This window comes from Cherax quadricarinatus, chromosome 51 (assembly GCF_038502225.1).
Source record: "Cherax quadricarinatus isolate ZL_2023a chromosome 51, ASM3850222v1, whole genome shotgun sequence".
NCBI lineage: Eukaryota > Metazoa > Arthropoda > Malacostraca > Decapoda > Parastacidae > Cherax > Cherax quadricarinatus.
Genome location: NC_091342.1, coordinates 12,099,813 through 12,122,187, shown reverse-complemented (window position 1 = coordinate 12,122,187; position 22,375 = coordinate 12,099,813). Strand labels below are relative to the sequence as shown.

General features: G+C 39.2%; 1 protein-coding gene across 1 annotated transcript in view; it reads right to left on the bottom strand.

Annotated features, from left to right (window-relative positions):
• Positions 1 to 412: 412 nt before the first annotated feature.
• The window catches only part of LOC128706316 (WD repeat-containing protein 26-like), a 168,898-nt gene continuing 146,935 nt past the window's right edge, over positions 413 to 22,375 (bottom strand). The window contains 2 exon segments of the mRNA XM_070095853.1: positions 413 to 3,241; positions 19,383 to 19,595. Coding sequence (XP_069951954.1) covers positions 3,183 to 3,241; positions 19,383 to 19,595 — 272 coding nt within the window. The 3' untranslated portion in view covers positions 413 to 3,182.

Below are 22,375 nucleotides of genomic sequence, written 5' to 3'. Positions count from 1 at the left end.
CCCAATAATTTTTTCACATAAATTTTCTTTCAAGTATATTTTCACACTATGTACTTCCTTTAATCTTTTCATAATTTTATATTCCATCTGATGATAATCCCTTACTAGCACTTTCTCCTGCATCTAATTTTGGAATGATGCAATCAGTTAAATAGTGCCAAATTATAATAAAAGATACAAATAATGCACATAAGGTAAAATCAGCAGCACAATTTATGAAGAGCTGAATTTAACATTCTTTGCTGTACTTAAGATAAATACTTCAATGACAGTCCCCCCCCCCTTGAAAAGATAAATGAAATAACAAATTCCTTGTAAGTTTTACCATAGGGAAAATGAAAGGGCACACTCTTCCCTGCTGAGGGGTTTTTCACAGGATGCATTCATATCTCATTGTAAATTAAACCTTGACTGTATCTTCTCTTTTATTATTTTTGCCTTACATATGCTTTTCCCTCTACTTTCTTTCTTGTGTGACTGTGGGTGTGTGTTTGCACGCGTGTTTGCTGAGAGGCCATCATTATTCACAACCATAGAAACTTCAAGAAAAGCAAAGTACTCCCCCCCCCCCAAAAAAAAAAAAAAAAAGTAATGAATCAACAAGGTATAGATTGAAAAATTTAGCAATAAAGATAAGTGTGCCCATGACTAAAAAAACTTGAGAAATGAAGCTATACTTCACAAAGAAATTCTTGATTAAACAAGTGACACATATAGCCGAGTCAGCCCCAAATTCATTCATAAGAAACATTAAATATCATTTACAGTGAGAAAACCATTTGTAATTCCACAAATTTTTGAGCTTTGTAAACAAGGAGTTATCTAGACACAAATGTGGATTTGTAAGGTAGTAGGAATTCTGTTTCTATTTCTGAGCTGCTAATAATATAATCAGACTAGGCGCTAACCTAGTCTGAACTGTTAAAACATTAAAAAAAATGTGAACAGGTGAATTTAAGCTTTATAACATTTGTTACCATTAAAGTTACTCGACACTGTAATCCATTATTAGAAATAGAGGTTTATTGCTCTTGTATTTATCTCCTAATATTCAAAACAGTTCAAATATTGCAACTATATTCTGCTAATCAGTTCAAAAGATATAATTTCTATAATAAAAACAGTTTTTGCTCACTTACATGTTAACTCACACATGTATTTCTCTGCTAAGTTCAGACAGTCCAAGAAATTCTTATGAGTTACCCCGACAAATCATAATAACACACACACAATTCAAATTTGCACTCCACTCCTTTTCAGTATTCTTATTGTGTTCATATTAGTGTGAAACTGGTGGCATGGCAAGTGATTCAGTGGTGCCTCCCACCCATTGTCCCAGTACTGGTGTTTGTAACTTGTGGTCTTGCCATATATATACAAGACCATAGTGAACATCCACGGGCAACAATCGCAGCCTTTCATTTATATACGAGTATTTAACTATTGAGGAATAGTGATAAAACTTTTAAAATATCAAAATATACCCATATGGAAATCAATATTCATTTCGTTTTCAAAAATTTAGTATGAAAATCAAACAGATAATAATAAATAGTCAGTAAGCACAAACTTTAGACACCTAGAAAATGAAACATCAAACAGGGCTACTTCTGACTGGCTAAAATACTCTCCATTACTCTATATAAACTATGAACAAAAATTATTACCACTTTCAGCTGTAGTCTTACATTAATATACGTATGTATATACATATATATCTGTTATAATAAGAGCAGCATAATTTATTACCATGATCCTACCTTACACAACAAGCTCAAATTACCCTTTACAATGTAAGTGGATATACACTTACGTTCAGTTCGGAACATTAATTACAGGATGTATGTCACCAATTGTGACAATATGCTTCCTCTAATATTAAAATGTCCTGAATTGTACATAAATGGGTTTATCCACAACTTGTTATTACAATACCTTTTACAACTTCACAGTATAACATCACCAGTAATTGTACACAAAATATCCTGTCATAACTCTCACTTCTAATTCACTAATATGTATACACACTTCTTGTTGATGAAATACCTTTAAACGTCATAAGTATAAAGTTATAATGTTGATTAGGGTTTGTCACTTGGCAGTATTACTGAGTCTTTTGTCTTGTGTCTTATGCATTTATGAGCTTATGTAATCTCTAAGGCGCATTATTATTCAAGTTGTCAACATGACAAAAATTAGTATACAGACTACATTTCATATATAACGAACAGAGGCTTGGACACGAGTCACTATGCATAACAAGGAGAAAATAGTTGTTCTGTCAACTTAATATCAGACTTCAGTTTACGAGTTTCATCACACTTTTCAACCCTGTGGACGAAAAATGCTTTCCAAGAAGGAAAGATACTTATTTACAATGGGGGCAAGTGGAACTGACAAACAATGGATGATGAGGTTGAAACAGATGAACAAATGATTGGATTTAAACAGCCACACATAACAACAGTGGATGAGCAGTTCTGGCAACTTAAGGAGCCTACTGTGATTCATACTCTTAGAGTGATCCACATACACAGGAAGAATTCCTAAGAATAATACCTTTCATCAGAGAAAGAAAAAATTTATAAGGAAAAATGTGATTTCCCTATTCTTGAAGGTGTGCTCTGGCAAATTAAACACATTCTTGCCAAAAAGAGTCGAGTCTACTCAGAGCAAAGACTTGCCACAGAGTAAAAATTTTCTCCTTGTGCCAATTACCTAACCTGCGGAAGACAGAACTAGAAAGTAATAAAAACAAAAATGCTGTAATAAAGTAGAAATCCTCTTGAAAGTAGAACACTTCTTGTAGATACCTTGCAGGTAAAATGTAGAAATTCCACTGAGGGACTATTTGGTTGAGGAAAAGGAGCATTCTCAACATATGTAATCTGCACACATGATTACACTCATCTGGCATATAGGTCCCACTCACAGAGGAATGATTCACAGATAGATTTGCATCCACCTAGTTGTCCATCACTTAGCTAATGACATTGATATCCATGTCACAAAATGTGAATCAGAGATGTTTTTGGTAATGGCAATAAAACACCATTTCTATGCACTTGCTTTGTGGCACTAATATCCACGTGACGTCACTTGAACTTAGCAGCACCAAGCAGCTAAGTGTGCGCCACAAGCGACGAGATAAAAAGTCTGCGGCACATGTGATTGTCTCTGCACTAAACAGCTGCACCATTGCTCAGGAACATATGAGATGTTGGAGATTCAGACTCCCTCCCTGAGGATAAGAAAAAAATCCATGAGAGGTTAATTCTTTTACACTGCATCATCACACACAATAATGGTATTATGTTAGTTGCTATGAATATTTGTCTTTTTTTTTTTTTTTTGAAGGAATTCAGGGAAAGTGGTTAGCTGGACTCAAGTCCTGGAGGTGGGAGGTACAATGCCTGCACTATAAAGGAGAGGTTTGGGATACTGGCTGTTTGGAGTGACATCTAAACTGTCATATCTGGGCACCTCTGCAAAGACAGTGATATTGTGTGAGTGATAGTGAAAGTGTTTCTTTCCTTTTTTGGGTCACCCTGCCTTGATGGGAAATGGCCGTTGTGTTGAAGAAGAAGAAAAAAAAAAGGTTACAGCAGTGGTTTTATTCAAGAAAAACAGAGGCACAGTATTACAAGACAAAAACCCACCAATAAATGTGATGCCTAATACAAGTACAGCATTGAAAAATTAGGGAGGGGGGAATTATCTGTAAATACAAGAGCAGAACTATGCTTGTAATAACCAGAATTTACTAGTTAGTTTGTCATATATTAGGTTAGTTTCCAATGGTTGAAGCATATACCATTTCCAGTAAAGACATTTTTTAACATTCGTTTGATATTGATGCTAAAATATTCTTTCTTTCAACACACCGGCTGTATCCCACTAAGGCAGGGTGGCCCAAAAAGAAAAACTAAAGTTTCTCTTAAATTTAGTAATTTATACGGAAGATGGGATTACTAGCCCCTTGCTCCCGGCATTTTAGTCGCCTCTTACAACACGCATGGCTTACGGAGGAAGAATTCTGTTCCACTTCCCCATGGAGATAAGAGGAAATAAACAAGAACAAGAACTAGAAAGAAAATAGAAGAATACCTAGAGGGGTGTGTATATATATATATCTTCTTCTTCTTTCAACGTACCAGCCGTATCCCACTGAGGTGGGGTGGCCCAAAAGAAAAAACTGAAGTTTCTCCTTTTAAATTTAGTAATATATACAGGAGAAGGGGTTACTAGCCCCTTGCTCCCGGCATTTTAGTCGCCTCTTACAACATGCATGGCTTACAGAGGAAGAATTCTGTTCCACTTCCCCATGGAGATAAGAGGAAATAAACAAGAACAAGAATTAGAAAGAAAATAGAAGAAAACCCAGAGGGGTGTGTATATATATGCTTGTACATGTATGTGTAGTGTGACCTAAGTGCAAGTAGAAGTAACAAGACATACCTGAAATCTTGCATGTTTATGAGACAGACAAAAGACACCAGCAATCCTACCATCATGTAAAACAATTACAGGTTTTCGTTGTACACTCACTTGGCAGGACGGTAGTACCTCCCTGGGCGGTTGCTGTTTACCAACCTACTACCTAAATTATTATTATCAAAAGAAGCACTAAGCCACAAGGGCTCCTACTACCTAAAATACAGTGGACCCCCGCATAACGATTACCTCCGAATGTGACCAATTATGTAAGTGTATTTATGTAAGTGCGTTCGTACGTGTATGTTTGGGGGTCTGAAATGGACTAATCTACTTCACAATATTTCTTATGGGAACAAATTCGGTCGGTACTGGCACCTGAACATACTTCTGGAGTGAAAAAATATCGTTAACCGGGGGTCCACTGTATATTCAACTATTTTTCTAATATCTGTTTATTAGTACAGTCTGTGGTTATTATATTTTGTAAAATATCTCTGTACTTTACAAATCTACCTACATTTTGTTTTGGTTCCAGAAACCATGCTACAGCTGTATATTATTCTCCACATCTAATGCAAGTTTTAAACAATTTCTTGAGCTCTTCACTATCCATATATACTATGTGAATGCTATGAAGAAGTTTACCATTACATCATGCAAGTTTCTCACTACTGCACTTGTGAACTCTTGGGAATAATCCCTAGCCTAAAATTATTCACAGATCCCTTTACCTGTGCCATGTTTTAACCCTTTGACTGTTTACGCCGTATAAATACGTCTTACGCGCCACTGTTTCTGACGTATATATACTCAATAATTCTAGCGGCTTCAAATCAAGCTGGAGAAAGCTGGTAGGCCCACATGTGAGAGAATGGGTCTGTGTGGTCAGTGTGCACCACAAAAAAATCCTGCAGCACACAGTGCGTAATGAGAAAAAAAAAATTGATCGTTTTTTTGGATTAAAACGCCGACTTTGAGGTGTATTTTCGTATAGTATTTATCGTTGTATTCGTGTTTTCATGGTCTTAGGTGATAAAATGGAAAACATATTACAGAAATAGAGATGATTTTCATTACTTTGACGATGAAAACGACCTTGAAATTGAGCTCAAAGTAGCGGAAATGTTTGATTTTTACTAATGTTCAGGAGTAAACAAATCACACCACACGTCCAATACACATCAACTGGGGAGTCTAATATTCTTTCACTTGTACACTGATATTATTTATACCATTTTTACAATAATGCAGTAGTCTGCATAATAGTAAATTTTATATTTTTTTGTATTAATAAAAAATTGGCCAAATTGCCAATTTCTGACCACTATATTGGGTAGTTCAAATTGGTAAATGGGCAGTTTCTTGTACTCAGCTGATAGATAAAATGGAGTTCTAAAGAAATAGCTATGAGTTTGGTCAACTAGAACAACGGAATTGGCTGAAAACAGGGCTCAAAGTTGGCGAAATCGCCGATACGCATATGTCGCCGTGACCGCTAACTTCGCGGGAGCGTATTCCGTGAGTTTTTGACCAAATTTCGAACTTTTGGTGTCATTACCATCGGGAAAAGATTCTCTATCATTTCATAAGATTTTTTTTTTTTTTCAAAAATTTATCGACATAGAATGACAGTTTCAGAATGGGGCCTGCGACAGTCAAAGGGTTAAGACATCATGAAATCCAGATTTTTCAATGCAGTCTGTTTCCACTCTCCCATTTTTATTATGTGGCTCTTTTTTTTAAACAAACTGGCAGTCTCCCACTGAGGCAGGGTGACCCGAAAAAGAAGGAACGAGTGTTACTTCTTTTTACATTTGGTAATTAATGCAGGAAAAAGGGTTACTAGCCCCTTGCTCCCAGCATTTTAGTCGCCTCTTACGACAGGCATGGCTTATAGAGGAAGGATTCTTCTCCACTTCCCCATGGAATGGCATTGTATTTTTTTTTTTTTAACATGTCAGCCGTCTCCCACTGAGGAAGGGTGACCCAAAAAAGGAAACACTTTCACCCTCATTCACACATAATCAGTCTTTGCAGTGGTGCCCAGATGTGATAGTTTTGATGTCTCTCCAAACATCCAACATCCCAAACACCTCCTTTAAAGTGCAGGCACTTTAGTTCTCACCTCCAGGACTCAAGTGCGGCTAATTTGTCCCCCTGAATCCCTTCACAAAATATTACCCTGCTCACACTCCAACAGCTCGTCAGGTCCCAAATACCATTCGTCTCCATTCACTCCTATCTAACATGCTCACGCACGCTTGCTGGAAGTCCAAACCCCTCACCCACAACACCTCCTTTACCCCCTCCCTCCAACCTTTTCGAGGACGACCCCTACCCCGCCTTCCTTCTCCTACAGATTTATACGCTCTCCATGTCATTCTACGTACTTTGATCCATTCTCTCTAAATGAACTGTATAAACATTTAAAAATATACCAGAAATGTTATGTATGGTGCAAAGGTGACATTCAAACAATATGAAAGATGGTTGACACAAACTCACTACCATTATACGGTGAACCCCCGGTTAACGATATTTTTTCATTCCAGAAGTATGTTCAGGTGCCAGTACTGACCGAATTTGCTCCCATAAAGAATATTGTGAAGTAGATTAGTCCATTTCAGACCCCCAAACATACACGAACAAACGCACTTACATAATTGGTCGCATTGGGAGGTGATCGTTAAGCGGGGGTCCACTGTAGTATGTTCCTCATTTAGCGACAGATTTGTTTAACGACGTGGTCTCAGGAACAGAATTCCATTGTTAAGTGAGGAGAGGCTGTATTGCAATATTATATAACAGTACAGTGGAATCTCAAATTTCAAACTTAATCCGTTTCAGGAGCTAGTTCTAAATTCGAAAAGTTTAAAAGGTGAGGCAATATTTCCCATAAGAAATAATGGAAATACAATTAATCCATTCCAGAAACCCAAAAATATTCACGAAAAAATACATTTTATAGAGATTAATTATAGTTTTTACATACACACAACAAATATAGTGTACAATTATGTATTAATAAATTTAAATAAATATATAAAATAACATTTTTACTTACCTTTATTGAAGATTGGTGATGGCATCTGGAAGATAGGGAGGAGGAGAGAGGGAGTTGGGGTTAGTGTTTGGAAGGGAAATACCCCTCCATAAGGACTTTAGGTATCAAAGCCCTCTCTGGGGTTACTTCCCTTCTCTGTCTTTCAATGCCACTAGGACCAGCTTGAGAGTCACTGGACCCCTGTCTCACAAAATAACTGTCCACAGTCCTCTGTTTCTGGTGCCTCTAAGATTTCCCTAAAATGGGACATAGTTTTGTCACTGAACTTGTTGCAAAGATGGCTTGTTTCAGCTTGCTCAGGGTGGTACTTCTCCACAAACATTTGGACATCATTCCACTTGGCGCAAATCTCCTTAATCTTTGAAGAAGGTGGACAGGTCCAGTACCCGGCGGTTCGAAAATAGGGGCTAGTTCGATAATAGGGACAAAGTTGGTTGATTTTCGAAGAGTTCAATAAGCAATACGTTTGAAATTTGAGGTTCCACTGTAAATCAATTTTTGTGTGAATAAAAATTCAAAATGGAATTCATGTGTAACGACTGTGAACATAACTAATGAACAGAGGAAATGTTATTTTAGTGCCAGGAATGCCTGCATTATTTATCCTGGACCCTATTTTGAAATTTGTGTGAAATTTGCCAAATTTCCAATTTCTGATCACTTAATTGGATAGTTTAAATACTCAGATATGGTAAACACGAGGAAATTAAATCTTCATCAGAGTACAAAACAAATTCTGGCCACAAAATAGAGCGAAACACCAACGTCAAAGACCTGGGAGTGATCATGTCGGAGGATCTCACCTTCAAGGACCATAACATTGTATCAATCGCATCTGCTAGAAAAATGACAGGATGGATAATGAGAACCTTCAAAACTAGGGAGGCCAAGCCCATGATGACACTCTTCAGGTCACTTGTTCTATCTAGGCTGGAATATTGCTGCACACTAACTGCACCTTTCAAGGCAGGTGAAATTGCTGACCTAGAAAATGTACAGAGAACCTTCACGGCGCGCATAACGGAGATAAAACACCTCAATTACTGGGAGCGCTTGAGGTTCCTAAACCTGTATTCCCTGGAATGCAGGCAGGAGATACATGATTATATACACCTGGAAAATCCTAGAGGGACTAGTACCGAACTTGCACACGAAAATCACTCGCTACGAAAGCAAAAGACTTGGCAGACGATGCAACTTCCCCCCAATGAAAAGCAGGGGTGTCACTAGCATGTTAAGAGATGATACAATAAGTGTCAGGGGCCCGAGACTGTTCAACTGCCTCCCAGCATACATAAGGGGGATTACCAACAGACCCCTGGCAGTCTTCAAGCTGGCACTGGACAAGCACCTAAAGTCGGTTCCTGACCAGCCGGGCTGTGGCTCGTACGTTGGTTTGCGTGCAGCCAGCAGCAACAGCCTGGTTGATCAGGCTTTGATCCACCAGGAGGCCTGGTCACAGACCGGGCCGTGGGGGTGTTGACCCCTGGAACTCTCTCCAGGTAAACTCCAGGTTTCTTGTGCACAATCAATAAAGTGGAAGAGATACTAGCAAAATAGCTAAGAATTTGGTTGACTGGAACAATGTATAATTGGTCGATGACTAAATATCGCTGATACGGCAAAATTCGCAAAAGCATAAATTAATCAATTTTCCATAAAATTTCGCACTTTTGGTTTCATTACCTTTCGAAAAAGATTCTCATTTCGAGAGAAAAAAGAAATGTGTGTGTGTGTGTGTGTGTGTGTTGGGGGGGGGGGGAAGATTCTTGGACACTGAGAGCAATTCTCAGATCAGGGGTCTGGACAATGAAAGGGTTAAACACTTAATAGTTTCCTGCCCTTCTTCTAGCATATACTCAAATGTATTTACACTGTTTTTTCTCCCTAAGTATTTTTTTTTTTTCAACAAGTCGGCCGTCTCCCACCGAGGCAGGGTGACCAAAAAAAGAAAGAAAATCCCCAAAAAGAAAATACTTTCATCATCATTCAACACTTTCACCACACTCGCACATTATCACTGTTTTTGCAGAGGTGCTCAGAATACAACAGTTTAGAAGCATACACATATAAAGATACACAACATATCCCTCCAAACTGCCAATATCCCAAACCCCTCCTTTAAAGTGCAGGCATTGTACTTCCCATTTCCAGGACTCAAGTCCGACTATATGAAAATAACTGGTTTCCCTGAATCCCTTCACTAAATATTACCCTGCTCACACTCCAACAGATCGTCAGGTCCCAAGTACCATTCGTCTCCATTCACTCCTATCTAACACGCTCACGCACGCTTGCTGGAAGTCCAAGCCCCTTGCCCACAAAACCTCCTTTATCCCTTCTCTCCAACCCTTTTGAGGATGACCCCTACCCCGCCTTCCTTCCCCTATAGATTTATATGCTTTCCATGTCATTCTACTTTGATCCAATCTCTCGAAATGACCAAACCACCTCAACAACCCCTCTTCTGCCCTCTGACTAATACTTTTATTAACTCCACACATTTTTCCTAATTTCCACACTTCGAATTTTCTGCATAATATTTACACCACACATTGCCCTTAAACAGGACATCTCCACTGCCTCCAACCGTCTCCTCGCTGCTGCATTTACCACCCAAGCTTCACACCCATATAAGAGTGTTGGTACTACTATACTTTCATACATTCCCTTCTTTGCCTCCATAGATAACGTTTTTTGACTCCACATACACCTCAACGCACCACTCACCTTTTTTTCCCTCATCAATTCTATGATTAACCTCATCCTTCATAAATCCATCCGCCGACACATCAACTCCCAAGTATCTGAAAACATTCACTTCTTCCATACTCCTCCTCCCCAATTTGATATCCAATTTTTCTTTATCTAAATCATTTGACACCCTTATCACCTTACTCTTTTCTATGTTCACTTTCAACTTTCTACCTTTACACACATTCCCAAACTCATCCACTAACCTTTGCAATTTTTCTTTAGAATCTCCCATAAGCACAGTATCATCAGCAAAAGTAACTGTAAGTATTTAATAACTTACCACCTATTCCATATACTTGCAACATCTGCCACATTGCTCCTCTATCCACTCTATCATATGCCTTTTCTAAATCCATAAATGCAATAAAAACTTCCCTACCTTTATCTAAATACTGTTCACATATATGCTTCAATGTAAACACTTGATCTACACATCCCCTACCCACTCTGAAACCTCCTTGCTAATTCACAATCTTACATTCTGTCTTACCTCTAATTCTTTCAATTATAACCCTACCGTACACTTTTCCTGGTATACTCAGTAAACTTATTCCTCTATAATTTTTATAGTCTCTTTTGTCCCCTTTCCCTTTATATAAAGGGACTATACACGCTCTCCGCCAATCCCTAGGTACCTTCCCCTCTTTCATACATTTATTAAACAAAAGTACCAGCCACTCCAACACTATATCCTCCCCTGCTTTTAACATTTCTGTCATGATCCCATCAGTTCCAGCTGCTTTACCCCCTTTCATTTTACGTAATGCCTCACGTACCTCCCCCACACTTACATTCTGCTCTTCTTCACTCCTAAAAGATGGTATACCTCCCTGACCAGTGCATGAAATTACTGCCTCCCTTTCTTCCTTAACATTTAAAAGTTCCTCAAAATATTCTCGCCATCTACCTAATACCTCCATCTCCCCATCTACTAACTCCCCTACTCTGTTTTTAACTGACAAATCCATACTTTACCTAGGCTTTCTTAACTTGTTTAACTCACTCCAAAATTTTTTCTTATTTTCATTAAAATTTCTTGACAGTGCCTCTCCCACTCTATCATCTGCTCTCCTTTTGCACTCTCTCACCACTCTCTTTACCTTTCTTTTACTCTCCATATACTCTGCTCTTCTTATAACACTTCTGCTTTGTAAAAACCTCTCATAAGCTACCTTTTTCTCTTTTGTCACACCCTTTCCTTCATCATTCCACCAATCACTCCTCTTTCCTCCTGCCCCCACCCTCCTATAACCACAAACTTCTGCCCCACGTTCTAATACTGCATTTTTAAAACTATTCCAACCCTCTTCAACCCCCCCACTACTCATCTTTGCACTAGCCCACCTTTCTGCCAATAGTCGCTTATATCTCACCCGAACTTCCTCCTCCCTTAGTTTATACACTTTCACCTCCCTCTTACTTGTTGTTGCCACCTTCCTCTTTTCCCATCTACCTCTTACTCTAACAGTAGCTACAACTAAATAATGATCCGATATATCAGTTGCCCCTCTATAAAAATGTACATCCTGGAGCCTACCCATCAACCTTTTATCCACGAATACATAATCTAATAAACTACTTTCATTACGTGCTACATCATACCTTGTATATTTATTTATCCTCTTTTTCATAAAATATGTATTACTTATTACCAAATTTCTTTCTACACATAGCTCAATTAACCCTTTCAGGGTCCGTCCCGTAGATCTACGGCTTTACGGTGAGTGTCCAAACCATAGATCTATGCCAAAATTCTAGCGCCGTCAAATTTAGCGCGAAAGCGCTCATAGGCCTACATGTGAGAGAATGGGTCTGTGCCGTAGGTGTGCGCCGTAAACAAAAAATCTAGGCGCCTGCATAGCATTGTGGGAACGCCGGCTCAGCCACCCTTGTTCACCATGCCTCGTCGCAAGTCAGCTCTCACTCCCCGGAAAATTGGGACTCTCCTCTTCCTGTCTGATAGTTCTGACACTGATGGAAGTGGAAAAGACGAATTCTACGGCTTTGATAAGTTAGTGACCGAAAATAATGACCAGGATATCGATAATAGTGCAGAAAACCCCGACGATCCTCGACCTTCTACCTCTGGTGTGGGCACTCGTGACTCACGGTCGGGTGTTCCTAAACGTAAGAGAAAACTAATATTTTCGCGTGGCCAGGCCTCTGACTTCAGTAATGACGATGATTCTGACGTGGATTGTGATTTTATTGCGCTCGACGATCATTCGAGTAGTGATAGTGAGGAATCATATTCACCAGTGAAGCGTCGGTATGTTCGCCACCGCATGCGCTCGGGTAGTGTACCCTATGCTGTGCCCAGGGGACGGAGTACATCCCGTGGCCCTACACCCGTTTTAGGTAGTGATAGTGAGGATGATGTGGCTACACTTGGCATGGATGGGCTACAGGCATCAGTGGATGGTGTTAGTGGTGCTGGTGGTGGTAGTGGCACCGCCATGCGTGACTCACCGTGCCACACGGGGACCCACGCTGCTGACTCGTCAGTTCAAGGACAAAGCGGAGCGTCAGCCACCAGCCCGCCACAACCACAACCGCCCGTACAACCAGCCTATGATGTCCAGTATCCACCACAAAACCGTATGTGGGATTGGCAGCAAAATCCCAATTTTGTTCCCAAGCCTCACCACTTTGATGACTCTCAAAGTGGAATTCTACCTACCTGTCCCCTTGGAACCACGGCCAATGAACTGGAATTCTTTGAATTATTCTTTGACCAGCCATTGATGGAAATTATTGCCAGGGAAAGTAATAAGTATTTTCAGTACACCATGGCAAATACGATCTTATCACCACAGTCAAGACTACACAGGTGGAAAGAGACGACTGTTGCAGAAATGTATTTGCTTTTTGCAACAATAATGCTTATGCCTCACGTCTATAAGCATAATATAAAAGCATACTGGTCCACAGATCGGCTAATTTGTACCCCATCCTTCAGTGAAATAATACCAGTGAACAGGTTTACCTTACTGTTACGTATGTTGCACTTCTCTGACAAAACCAGGCCTGACAGAAGTGACAAGTTATACAAGATTAGAAATGTTTTCATGTATCTCAAACAAAAGTTCAGGATATACTTTTATCCATTCAAGAATCTTGTAATTGACGAGTCTTTGATTTTGTTCAAAGGTAGACTGTCATTCAAGCAGTATATACCGAGCAAGAGGAACCGCTTTGGTATAAAATTGTTTGTACTCTGTGATTGTGACAGTGGCCTGGTGTTGGATATTGTTGTATACACGGGTAGTAAAACATTGAAAGATACCAAGATGTTATTGGGTATCTCAGGTGACGTAGTGAGAAACATGATGGCACCTTATCTTGGTAAGGGCCATACATTATATACCGATAACTGGTACACAAGCCCATTACTCAGTGATTTCATGCGAGTGAACAAGACAGATGTGTGTGGCACAGTGCGTTCTAATCGTAAACAAATGCCCAGGCTCAATGCAGGTGTTCGTGGTGATGACGTGCAGGTGTTTACTGCCAATGACATCATGGCATTACGGTGGCATGACAAACGAGATGTCACATTGTTGACAACCATTCACCGTAATGAAATGCAAGACAGTGGCAAAGTTGATCGAGTGACTAATGAACGTATTCGAAAACCAGTGTCAGTGATTGATTATACACAAAACATGCACTTGGTTGACAAGTGTGACATGCAGATTGGTTTTGTTGACTGTGTTCGTAAGAGTTACAAGTGGTACATGAAACTTTTCTTCCATCTCATGGACATTTCAATGCTGAATGCATATAATATGTACCAAATAAAGACTGGTAACAGACCACCGTATGGTGAATTTTGTTTGTCTGTTGTCAGACAACTCATAATGAAGTACCAGGTAACAACACCTGCAATACAACATGGTCCTCGAATTCATCACGATATACCCAAGCATTTGAGGAGAGAAGGTGATCATTTCATAATACAGCTTCCTTCAACTCAAAAGAAATTTCCTCAGAAGAGATGCATTGTCTGTGCACAAACAAAACGACGGCAACAAAGACGCAAAGACACTCGGTTTATGTGTGAGGAATGTAAGGTGCCTCTGTGCATGGTGCCTTGTTTCAAGGAGTTCCACAAGCTCCAGCAGTTCTAAAACCATGTCCAGTGATTGTAAATATGTAAATATATAATAGAACATTAGTATTATACAATATTTGTGCATGTTTATTGTAATAAACAACAGTGGTAAACAATAATATGATAATAACTTTAGTGCGGTTATTGTGTTCAATACAGTGAGTTTATATATATCAATTATATACAGTATTGGTCTCTCAGGCCCCAAATGTTAGTAGGAATAGAAAAAAATTGGAAAAGAAAAGAAAAAACAACTAAAACAACAAAATAATATAATACACGTATGTGGAATTCGTCGATGTTGCCACCACCACATCATTTTCTATAAACTTCTTGGCACTGGATCTCGGTAAGTACTGATCAGATTCTATTTTTTTTGTTTTATTACCTTCACAAAAATATGCTCTTTAATTCTGTAAGAAAAAATAATTTTTTTTTTTTTTCTAAATTTCTTGGACACTGGTGCGTGACTTCAGATTTTGGCCTTGGACCCTGAAAGGGTTAAAGGCTCCCCATTTACATTTACCCCTGGCACCCCAAATTTACCTACTACTCCCTCCATAACATTTTTACCCACTTTAGCATTGAAATCCCCAACCACCATTACTCTCACACTTGATTTAAAAACTTCCCACGCATTCACTCAACATTTCCCAAAATCTCTCTCTCTCCTCAACACTTCTCTCTTCTCCAGGTGCATACACGCTTATTATAACCCACTTTTCACATCCAATCTTTATTTTACTCCACATAATCCTTGAATTAATACATTTATAGTCCCTCTTTTCCTGCCATAGCTTATCCTTCAACATTATTGCTACTCCTTCTTTAGCTCTAACTCTATTTGAAACCCCTGACCTAATCCCATTTATTCCTCTCACTGAAACTCTCCCACCCCCTTCAGCTTTGTTTCACTTAAAGCCAGGACATCCAGCTTCTTCTCATTCATAACATCCACAATCATCTCTTTCTTATCATTTGCACAACATCCACGCACATTCAGACTTCCCACTTTGACAATTTTCTTCTTATTCTTTTTAGTAATCTTTACAGCATAAAAGTATTTATGCTTTATTATATACATGACCAAGACCAGCCATGACTAAGCTTGAGTTTCCTCATTCAATGTAGTTTTGCGAGACTATCCATCCAGGTTTACCTACTGTTCTGGATATTGTCTCGATTAGCTGCATAAAACAAGTTAGCATATCACATGTGGCTTCCAAGCTACTGCTTGGCCACACATACTTTGATACTTGCTGTTACCATAATGCTCTTGTAACTTGTAAGTATTAGCAGTGCAGTTGTTGTAAACCCACATAATTCAATGCTCAAGTTTCTTAACCCTTTCAGGGTCCAGAGGCCAAATTTCAATTTTATTTTTTCTTATGAAATGGTAGAGAATCTATTTCTGAAGGTAATAAAACAAAAAATATGAAATTTGATGGAAAATTGACTAAATTATGCTCTTGCGAATTTTTTATGTGTCAGCGATATTTATGCATCGGTGATTTTGCCGACTTTGACTCCCATTCTAGGCCAATTCAATTATTCCAGTCAACCATGTTCTTAGCTATTTCACTAGTATTACTTCTATTTTATCGATTGAGCACAAGAATTCGCCAAGTCAACCGTTGCAACTACAAAATAAAGTGATCGGAAATTGGTAATGTGGCCAATTTAATGCATAGTTCAAAATACTCCAATTTCAAAATAGTGTCCAGAATACACAATGCAGGCATTCCTGGCACTAAACTAGCATTTCCTCTGTTCATTAGTTAAGTTTTCAGGCTTTACTAATGAATTCCATTTTGATTTTTTATTCACATAATGAATTTTTATTCAGACCAAAAAATAGAAGATTTACTGTTACACAATATTGTAATAATTGTATAAATAATATCAGCACATTTGTGAACGTATATTAGACCCACCAGCAGGCGTGTATTAGGCGTGTGAGGTCATTTGTTTGCTCTTGAACATCGTAAAAAATTTAACATTTCCGCTACTTTGAGCTCAGTTTCAAGCCATTTCCATTACTAAAACCAATCAAAATCATCTCTATTTCTGTAATATGTTTTCCATTCTATCAAATGAGACCAAGAAATCACAAATACAACCATAAAAAACATGTGAAAAAAACACTGCAAATTCGCTGTTTTAATCGAAAATTACGGTCTCGGTTTTTTCTCTCATTATGCATTGTGCTGCAGGATTTGTTTTATGTGGTGCACACATACCACATAGATGCATTCTCTCATATCAAGGCCAAAATTTACCGCTCACAGCTTATCTGAGTGAACTGAGCTCATGACGTAGATCTACAGTTTGGACCCTCAACGTAAAGCCATAGATCTACGGCACGGACCCTCAAGGGGTTAAAGCACAACATACTTGTAAGGTTCAAAATAAGATTGGAGATGAGCTCTTCCCTAATGAATATTGCTGAATCATTCTCCTACATGTGGGTTGTGTGTGTAGTGTAGTGTTGTTGAGCTTGTAGGAATGGGATACAGTGGACCCTCGACCAGCGATGGCATCGATTAACTATAAATCTGACTAGCGATACATTTTATCGCAAAAATTTTGCCTCAATTAGCGCTAAAAAACTCGACCAACACTATTCGTTCCGTCTGAGACGCGTCCACTTCTGGCCAGTGTTTGCAAGCCAGCCAGCCACCGCGGTCGCTTCCAAGCATACAATCGGAACATTTCATATTATCACAGCCTTTTTAGTGATTGCACCTGCAAAATAAGTCACCATGGGCCCCAAGAAAGCTTCTAGTGCCAACCCTACAGCAAAAAGGGTGAGAATTACTATGGATATGAAGAAAGAGATCACTGCTAAGTATGAAAGTGGAGTGCGTGTCTCCGAGCTGGCCAGGCTGTACACAAAACCCCAATCAACCATCGCTACTATTGTGGCCAAGAAAACGGCAATCGAGGAAGCTGTTCTTGCCAAAGGTGCAACTATGTTCTCGAAACTGAGATCGCAAGTGATAGAAGATGTTGAGAGACTTTTATTGGTGTGGATAAACGAGAAACAGATAAGTCACTCTGTCTGACTTTTTTGGGTTATCCTAGGTTTTCTGCACATATGCTGCTATGTACGATAATTCTATGTAACTGTATTTGTGTATACCTGAATAAACTTACTTACTTACTTAGCAGGAGACAGCATCTCTCAAGCGATCATTTGTGAAAAGGCTAGAAAGTTGCATGACGATTTAATTAAAAAAATGCCGGCAACTAGTGATATGAGTGAATTTAAGGCCAGCAAAGGTTGGTTTGAGAGATTTAAGAAGCGTAGTGGCATTCATAGTGTGATAAGGCATGGTGAGGCTGCCAGTTCGGACCACAAAGCGGCTGAAAAATATGTGCAGGACTTCAAGGAGTACATAGACAGTGAAGGACTGAAACCTGAACAAGTGTTTAATTGTGACGAAACAGGCCTGTGTTGGAAGAAAATGCCAAACAGGACGTACATTACTCAGGAGGAAAAGGCACTCCCAGGACATAAGCCTATGAAAGACAGGCTTACTCTGTTGATGTGTGCCAATGCTAGTGGTGATTGCAAAGTGAAGCCTTTATTGGTGTATCACTCTGAAACTCCCAGAGTGTTCAGGAAAAACAATGTCCTCAAGGCTAATTTGTGTGTGCTGTGGAGGGCAAACAGTAAGGCATGGGTCACTAGGGACTTTTTCTATGACTGGTTACACCATGCATTTGCCGCCAATGTGAAAAATTACCTATTTGAAAAGAAATTAGACCTTAAGTGCCTCCTGGTATTAGACAATGCTCCTGGTCATCCTTCAGAATTGGCAGAGCGACTTTCTAGGGACATGAGCTTCATTAAAGTGAAGTTTTTGCCTCCTAATACCACTCCTCTTCTAAACACTAAGAAGATCAATGCTCTCCCCTCCTCCCATCCCATCAATCATCACCAGATCTTCAATAAAGTTAAGTGTCATGTAACTGTGCATGTAATCTTCAGCTTGTGTGTATTAAAATTAATATTTCATGTGGTAAAAATTTTTTTTTCAATACTTTTGGGTGTCTTGCACGGATTAATTTGATTTCCATTATTTCTTATGGGGAAAATTAACTTGACTAACGATAATTTTGACTAACGATGAGCTCTCAGGAACGGATTAATATCGTTGGTTGAGGGTCCACTGTAATGTACTGACAGCAATATCGAGACACGAGTGATGATCTTAGTCAGATTGCATGAGAAACAGAAAATTTTTCAGCAGGATGTGTTCATAAGTACATCAAGTGTGCAGTTGTAAATAAAAATAAATGATGATAAGACCTGGAAATGGGAAGTACAATGCCTGCACTTTAAAGGAGGGGTTTGGGATATTGGCAGTTTGGAGGGGTATGTTGTGTATCTTTATATGTGTATGCTTCTAGACTGTTGTATTCTGAGCACCTCTGCAAAAACAGTGATAATGTGCGAGTGTGGTGAAAGTGTTGAATGATGATGAAAGTATTTTCTTTTTGGGGATTTTCTTTCTTTTTTGGGTCACCCTGCCTCGGTGGGAGACGGCCAACTTGTTGGAAAAAAAAAAAAAAAAAAAAAAAAAAAAAAAAAGACCAATACATTGCTTGATTATGAGTTTGATGTTTTCATTTTACCAAATATCCTGCCCCCACACAACATAACAAATAGTTGCCTCACATTTCTCTTGTATGTGCGGAATAATTTAGTTTAGTGCATTCATATATGAAACAGGATCTTTAATTTTCATCAGAAATTGAAAGTTCAAAGAAAGGTAAAGATAAATAAGTCCAGATTAAATAGGGCACAAAAGGATAATAAAATACTGTAGAAATACTAAGTAGGGACTAGACTATTTTAGTGATGGTTACCCTGTAAAGGCAAAAATCTTCCCAAATGTCTATTTTTTACTTGGCATTTCGATAGCTATCTACATTCTGTGTTAAAAAGGAAAAAAAAAATACTTGACTCTGGAGTTTGATTTTACAATCAATCTTCCACTTTACCATTGGTAGTGGCACTTGTGCCATTTTGGCTTGAAGTGGTTGGCCTGTACTGGGGTGCAGGTCCCCATATGCGAACTGTAGCATCATCTGACACAGAAGCGACCATGGCTGGATACCGAGAGTTCCATGTCACACAGTTTACAGTTCGAGTATGTCCAACAAGTGTAACAACGGGTAATTCTCTCCGGTGATGCCATATATAAACCTTATTATCTGAAAAATTAAGATAAAATTTATTCTCATACTAAATGAAATTAAGACATTTAAGGTACTCGTTAAAAACACCTTCAATAGTATTATCAATGATATATAAAATCAACTTTTTCACGAAGAAAATAAAGGGAAAATTTATAGCTTAAGAATATAAAATTATGAAATCTTTCAGTCAATAACCTTCAAGCCTTTTTCTTCCAGGAATTCCTCAATACTGAGATGTCCACACATCACATATATGCATGCAAACCAGCACGGTTTCAGGGACGGGAAATCCTGTGTCACAAACCTACTCGAGTTCTTTGAGAGGGAGACAGCAGTAAGATAAGAGAGAGGGGTGGGTAGACTGCATTTTCTTGGACTGTAAAATGGCATCTAACACAGTTCCACACAAGAGAATAGTGCAAAAGCTGGAGGACCAGGCAGGGATAACAGGGAAGGCACTGCAATGGATCAGGGAATACCTGTCAGGAAGACAACAGCAAGTCATGGTACATGGTGAGGTGTCAGAATGGGCGCCTGTGACGAGTGGGGTTCCACAGGGGCCAGCCCTAGGACCGGTGCTGTTTCTGGTATTTGTGAATGACATGATGGAAGGAATAGACTCAGAAGTGTCCCTGTTTGCAGATGATGTGAAGTTGATGAGAAGAACTCAATTGGACGAGGACCAGGCAGAACTACAAAGGGATCTGGACAGACTGCAGGCCTGACCCAGCAACTGGCTCCTGGTGTTTCAACCCCAACAAGTGCAAAGTCATGAAGATTGGGGAAGGGCAAAAAAGACCACAGACAGAGTACAGTCTAGGGAGCCAGAGACTGCAAACGTCACTCAAGGAAAAGGATCTTGGGGTGAGTATAACACCGGGCACATCTCCTGAGGTGCACATCAACCAAATAACTGCTGCAGCTATGAGCCTGGCCCATGGCCAGGCTCTGAGAGTTGTTAAACTCTCAAAACTCCTCAAAGGTAGCATACGAGTGGCTAGCAAACCTATGAACAGCATTCCGACATCTTAACAAGGAATCGTTCAGGACCCTGTACACTATGTTATGCCTATATTAGAGTATGCAGCACCAGTTTGGAACCCACATCTGGCCAAGAACATAAGGAAACTAGAGAAAGTGCAAAGGTTTGCAACAAGACTAGTCCCGGAGCTAAAGGGCATGGCCTATGAGGTGAGGTTAACCCTTTGATTGTTTCGGTCATACATATACGTCTCATGAGCCAGTGTTTTTGATGTATTTATACTCCAAAATTCTAGTGGCTTCAAATCAAGCAGGAGAAAGCTGGTAGGCCCCCCTGTGAGAGAATGGGTCTGTGTGGTCAGTGTGCACAGTTTAAAAAAATCCTGCAGCACACAGTGCATAAGAGAGAAAAAAAAACAACTCTGTGTTTTTGGATCAAAATGCTGACTCTGAGGTGTATTTTTGTGTAGTATTTATGGTTGTATTCTCGTTTTCTTGGTCTCACTTGATAGAATGGAAGACATATTACAGAAATAAAGATGATTTTGATTGGTTTCACAATGAAAAGGACCTTGAAATTGAGCTCAATGTAACGGAAATGTTCAATTTTTGCCAATGTTCAAGAGTAAACAAATGACGTCATTGTCCAATAAGTGTCCAACCAGCCATTCTAATACGCAGTCACAAATGGGTTGACATTATTTATACAATTATTACAATAATGCAGCAGTAGTATGTGTAACAGGAAATCTTCTATTTTTTGTGTGAATAAAAATTCAAAATAAAAAGCAAGAGTAATATAAGAGGGGCCTGGAGACGTGACTGATGAGCAGAGAAAATGTTATTTTAGTGCCAGGAATGTCTGCATTATTTATTTTGGACCCTATTTTGAAATTGGCATCTTTTGAAACTTGTGTGAAATTGGCCAAACTGCCAATTTCTGACCACTTTATTTGGTAGTTGAAATTGGTAAATGGGCAGCTTCTTGTACTCAGTCAATAGAACAAATGGAGTTCTAAAGAAATAGCTATGAGTTTGGTTGACTGGAACAATGGAATTGGCCGAAAATAGGGTTCAAAGTGGGTGAAATCGCCAATCGCTAACTTCAAGAGAGTAATTCCGTAAATTTTCCATCACATTTTGTACTTTTGGTGTCATTAACATCGGGAAAAGATTCTCTATCATTTCATATGAAATTTTTTTTTTTTTCAAAAATTCTGCAACAGATAGAGATACTTTAGGATCTGGGGTCATGACAGTCAAAGGATTAAGAGAACTTGACCTCACAATACTGGAAGACTGGAGAGATAGGGAGGGATATGATAACAACACATAAAATACTGAGAGGAGTTGACAAGGTGGACGGAGACAGGATGTTCCAGAGATGGGACACAGCAACAAAGGGTCACATTGAAAGTTGAAGACTCAGATGAATCACAGGGATGTTAGGAAGTATTTCTTCAGTCACAGAGTTGTCAGGAAGTGGAATAGTCTGGGAAGTGATGTAGTGGAGGCAGGATCCATACATAGCTTTAACCCTTTGACTGTTTCCGACGTATAAATACGTCTTACGAGCCAATGTTTCTGACGTATTTATACGCACAAATTCTAGCGGCTTCAAATCGCGCGCCAAAGGCCTGGTAGGCCTACACGGGAGAGAATGGGTCTCAGTGGTCGGTGTGCACCCTGTGAAAAAAATCTCGGACCTAGCGGTGCATTGTGGGAACGCCATGTTGTCAGTCCATTTTCACCATGCCTCTCGGTAAGAAGTTCCTCACTCCTCGGCGGATTGGAGGTCTTTTGTTCCCAAGTGA